Source organism: Strongylocentrotus purpuratus, unplaced genomic scaffold, assembly GCF_000002235.5.
Source record: "Strongylocentrotus purpuratus isolate Spur 01 unplaced genomic scaffold, Spur_5.0 spur5_scaffold_8, whole genome shotgun sequence".
Lineage (NCBI taxonomy): Eukaryota > Metazoa > Echinodermata > Echinoidea > Camarodonta > Strongylocentrotidae > Strongylocentrotus > Strongylocentrotus purpuratus.
The window spans coordinates 24,380,019-24,385,287 of record NW_022145614.1 but is presented as its reverse complement, the minus strand read 5'-3'; the positions used below and the strand labels follow the sequence as shown (position 1 = coordinate 24,385,287).

Here is a 5,269-nt window from a genome sequence, read left to right as displayed (position 1 = left end):
GCTTCCTGGTACTAGTATGCCGCGTGCGCATAAAATATACAGTTCCTCAGGTAGACAAAGGAACATCCCCTCCCTGCTGTTATGTAAAAATGTGTAGAACAGGTGTCACATGCATATTCACCTGTTCTATACATTTTTACATAATAGCAGTGAAGGGAATGGATGTTCTTTTGTTGAGGGTAGAATTAGGAACTGTATATTTTGTCCTCTAGTCTTTGTAGTGTTACTTGCTGCATGCATGTATATCGTCGAGTGCAATCTAAAAGATTTCTAATTGTAGTCAACATGGGCAGTTAAGTACGTTGACACGCATGATCAGTCGGCGTTCGTCGTGTTCTCGTCCACTCAATCTAAAAGTCCCTAATGAAATTGATCTAGCTGACACTCTGGGGCAATTCGTCACGCAAGGGTCCTCACCCCCTCAAATCACACTGGGAAGAACCCCAACCCCTGCTCATTCATTTCCTGGTACGCCTATATGGTTTGCTGAATAAATTGCCAATGACTCTTGTTATCCGCGCCCCTGGTAAGTTTCTTGAAAGTAGATGTAATTAATTTTAAACTTGTTAAATGCTCAATAAATGCTCACTCAAAACCTGGGTACGCCAATGATGTGTATGCATCAGAATGCCTCGCCAACGCATTTATCATACAATGACCCATTTGAATGTGCTTGCATTCAAACGATTCAACCAATTGTTTCTGGAAAAAGTGCTTGTGAACTGTTAACAGCAGCGTGTCTATACAAACGCTTACTTATCTTGACCAATTACACAATGGATAAACCATTCAATATCTAACAGTAAGAGAAAAAAAAATGTTAAAAAACAGGCGGATAAACTAACTTCAACAATAAGTGTTAATTACCTGCGTTTTAAGTGTTTGAATACTAACACCAAAACATTTATGTGTTAGTGCATGTGTTTTTTATTTATTTTTTATTTTTTTATTTTTGGGGGGACAAAACATGTTAAACAAACACTAAAACCAGTTTGATATTTTAAAGTACAGTTGCTTCTTATGAAATATTGCTCTCGGTTTCATAACTGTCTTCACCTACTTTAAGCGAAGATACACTCAAGTAAACAAAGAGGTTAATGGACTTTCGTCGCTCATTAACAACTTACCAAGTGGCTCTGGCTTCCTGTTTCTTGGTTATTCATTTGTTCAGTATAGAATTAAATGGAGCCTTTTCATGACAGATTGTTTCGGCAAGGTCATGGTGAAATAGAAATTTAATCTCTCTTTCATAAGGAAGTTTATAATTCAGACTAAGGAGCTTTCTTTATGATCATCATTATTGGCATCTGAGTCAGTTCTGCACTTTCTACATGGATTTAGATAATGTAACGACCTTGGAAGAAGTAACTCTTATATTATAAACGAATGGAGAAGAGCTATAAGGTTACCTTCAAGTTGACATCATCGTTGTAAACAACGCGACTTCAAGAAAGAAATGTTTCCGTTCTTGGAAATACTGGCAAAGTAAAAAAAAAGTTGGACAATATTATACCTTGAGAAATTGATTGAATTATTTTCAATTTTGCTGTGATTGAAACTACGGACATGGGGATTTTCAGTCTATCTACAACTTTCCTGCTATGCGTGACTTGGTCTGCAATATTTTCTGCTAGGTCTGCTTTATCCGTGAAGAAAACTTTAAAGGTCGGGGATGACATAACTCTGGATTGTGTAACCGATTGGAATCCAAATATTACTCTACACTGGTTACAGAGAAAGATAGGATCATCACGACACAGTTACATAGCAACGGCCGGTCCCCAAAATGAGAAGGGGCACATGTTGCAACGTTTCCAAGATGACTCGCGTTTTTCGTACAGCTATGAAAACCTTTCTTTGAGTGAGATGAAAATTGCTCTTACAATTTACATATCCAACATAACTGAGGAACATTCAGCCAACTACACTTGTATTTCAGTTGAAAATGAATCATTCAAACCAAAAACATTGTATACGTATGATGTTCGTGCCATCGATTGCATATGTTCTTTGGAATCAAATGTGGTATGTGATATTGTCGGGTTAAATTCGAGTGATGCTTTTTTGGTATATCTCAGGGTTGATGGAATAACTGTAATACAGATAGTTAACGATAGCCGTTTAGAATTTTCATCAAGACTTCTAGATGAATCAACAAAACACCATTCTATTGAACTATCTTCATCGGATGGCATCCTATCAAATGTTTCCTGCACTCTTCCCATTGAGTCTATCCAGTCATCCACGCTGGCAGTGACGACGTTGTTCCCCACCAAAACTCACTCTTCATCCACGAACACTGGCACAATGTTCTTCCCAGCTGAGCCTAACCCGTCACCCACACAGAAGACGACTTCGGTCTTCCCCTTCCAGACTAATTCGTCACCCACACAGAAGACGACTTCGGTCTTCCCCTTCCAGACTAATTCGTCACCCACACAGAAGACGACTTCGGTCTTCCCCTTCCAGCCTAATTCGTCACCCACACAGAAGACGACTTCGGTCTTCCCCTTCCAGCCTAATTCGTCACCCACACAGAAAACGACTTCGGTCTTTCCCTCCCAGCATAACCCGTCATCCACCCAGAAGGCGACTTCGGTCTTCCCCTCCCAGCCCAATCCGTCATTCACAGAGAAGGCGACTTCGGTCTTCCCCTTCCAGCCTAATTCGTCACCCACACAGAAGACGACTTCGGTCTTCCCAACTCAGCCTAAACCGTCGTCAACACAGAAGATGACTACGGTATTCTCCTCTCAGCCTAAACTGTCATCCACACAGAAGATGGCTACGAACTTCTCTACCCAGCCTGATCCATCACCAGATACCTCATCAGAAGATTGCACATCACTTTTGCCAAATACGACACCACCATCCTTTTGGCAGCCTTCAACCCCAACCGCTGTAGGTCCACAAAGGGAAGATAGCACTTCCGAGCCAAGCGCAACACCACCAGCGTTGAAGAATACCACTAAGGTACAACACGGTTACACAACCGACGAAAATGGGTCCAGCAGTGCGATAACCATTGCGTTGTCCATAGTTATAAGTTTCGTTGCAGGGGTTGCCATTTTGTTAATATTTGCTGTTCTGATAAAGGTTCCAAAAACTTGCTGCGTCCCTCAAGCAAACACAGAATTACGGAAAGGTCGGGGTAAACCTAAACTAATACAGATGCGAACTCTATCCACTACTATCCCAGACTTTACCTTCCACAACAGTGAAATTAATATTTGTCATTTACAGGGAAATGAATCGAACGTGGATAGCTCTCACTACTACGCACCAATCATGCTGGATCTTGCGACGGAGCCGGGTCTTTCACCAGCGGACGAAACAAAAGTAATAAATATCAATTCAAGTGATATTGAAAGATCTGATTCGAGGTCGGTTCTCGCAGGCAAAGGACTTGCTGAAAACGTGACGAATGAAGACGGCTACGCCATTTCAGAGAAAAAGTTGAAAGGCACTCCAGAACAAGATGTCCCTGAAGGCCGTTTATATTTTGAAATTGAAAATGACGATGCAACGCGATCGCGCCGTTTCCCTGATCCGATTCCATTTTATTCTTGTGTAGATATTTATCCTAAGCAAGAATCCCACCGTGACTCAACAACCAATCACCAGGAACTCTCTGGAGAAGTTCTTGTGGAATCGTCGAAGAGGGTTCCAAAAGAACCGGTGAATGAAACCGTGGAACCAAATACAAATCAATCCAGACTGTATTTTGTTCTGGAAAACACCTAAGTTAAACTAAATTCCTCTAACTTGTCCTTCAGATCCTCCGCTGAAGAAAGGTTTCGATCAGGGCGGACTTCCGGGACACCGATACGAAAATATTAATACCATGTCAACAGGACTCTAATGACATGCACGTTTGTAGAGAAGGGGTTCTCAAACCATTCATGTGCCGACCGGAGCACATGCCCTTCGCTCCCCCAGATGTTTACGTTAAATAAGTAGTTTCATGTAATAAGTAGTTTTTAAAACAAAAGGGGATTAATATCAATCATTACCATACACTTACCCTGGCACTTACCAACACTATGCGAAGTCGTTTGTGTTTATCGCCCTCTGGCGAGAGACATTGAGGAAGCAGCTATGTCATCAATTGCGAAAGAAAAAAAGTTTTCACAAACTAAGTGACAATTGTACATACTTTTGTAAATATGTTGTAAATGTAGATTTTATATTCATCTTATATTATTTTATTATAAATATATATTTTTGTTAGCTCTTTTAAGCCTTATTTGACCCAATTACCGAAGCTAGGGTGTTCCGATAAAGTTCAATAAGGGTGAAATAGGGGTGCAGATTTGCATCCACCTACGCGTATTTGGCCATGGGCGCTGCTATTGTAGCAGAATTGTACCTTTATTTCTTAGTTTGTAAAATAGCAAGTGAAGGTCTTAGATTAGATAAGCTTATGCAAACAATTGCCGACCACCTCGCTTTTAATAAATACACGTTATTAGATATCAACGTTGATCAGTAAACTATTGTAAGTAGACCTACACATGTGATTTAGGATGTGGGTAAGGGTTCGGGTTACATTTCAAGTGACTCGGTAACACTGTTGAAGGTTGATGAAAAAACTGCGTAATTTTTGTATCAAATGTTACTTATTATATTCCTTCTACTAACCCTCTAACATGCAACAATCCTGAAAAAATTCTCTAACCACAAAGATATTTATGGTTTTCTTTGAAGGCGTCACTGTCATGGGAAATATAAGGGCCATAGACTGTCCGAGCTTTTAGAATGTTACTACTCTATTGAAGTGAGCTGACATTTTTGTATTTTTATAATACCAATAATATAATTGCTTGATCGTCCATGTTTGTTCATATTAGAAATCTGTTGTTGTTTTTTTGTTGCAATTCTTGATGAAAATAATTAAGGTAAATAAACATTATATCCATCTGTACATTTTGATTAATGGTGATCATAATACATTATTTGGACAATAAATATATTTGTTGGGAGATATTAACGTCATTGTTAGTCCGTAAAGGTATGCAGTAGAAATCCACTCTTCCATACACTTTTCTAAGATCTCTTTATTTCGGAGTGGAATTTGTAGGTTTTTATGGATTTCACTCTCTAAAAAGCAATTCAAACTATTTCTTGGAGTGGAATCCACTATAACTTGGGGTGGATTCAACTCCAAAAACAGAGTTATCCTCAATATGACTCATTAAAGAGTTCAGTACCCTTTCACTGCATTAAGAGAGTATAAAGAAATGGATCCAAAAAAAAGTGTCGTTTTCCC

General features: G+C 39.5%; 1 protein-coding gene across 1 annotated transcript; it reads left to right on the top strand.

Moving 5' to 3' along the window:
- Positions 1-2,307: 2,307 nt before the first annotated feature.
- On the top strand, positions 2,308-3,862 carry LOC115920386 (proteoglycan 4-like). The gene is made up of 3 exons (XM_030976110.1): positions 2,308-2,973; positions 3,244-3,490; positions 3,777-3,862. Exons 1-3 carry the CDS (start codon positions 2,308-2,310, stop codon positions 3,860-3,862), a joined length of 999 nt encoding a protein of 332 aa, XP_030831970.1.
- Positions 3,863-5,269: the final 1,407 nt, after the last annotated feature.

What these genes read in the sequence shown, in the direction of transcription:
- LOC115920386 (XM_030976110.1), top strand. Translation starts at nt 2,308, where the DNA reads ATGTTCTTCCCAGCTGAGCCTAACCCGTCACCCACACAGAAGACGACT. An exon ending in CGTTGAAGAATACCACTAAG is followed by an intron (nt 2,974 to 3,243) that starts GTACAACACGGT and finishes TGTCATTTACAG; the next exon opens with GGAAATGAATCGAACGTGGA. An exon ending in AGAACAAGATGTCCCTGAAG is followed by an intron (nt 3,491 to 3,776) that starts GCCGTTTATATT and finishes CTTGTCCTTCAG; the next exon opens with ATCCTCCGCTGAAGAAAGGT.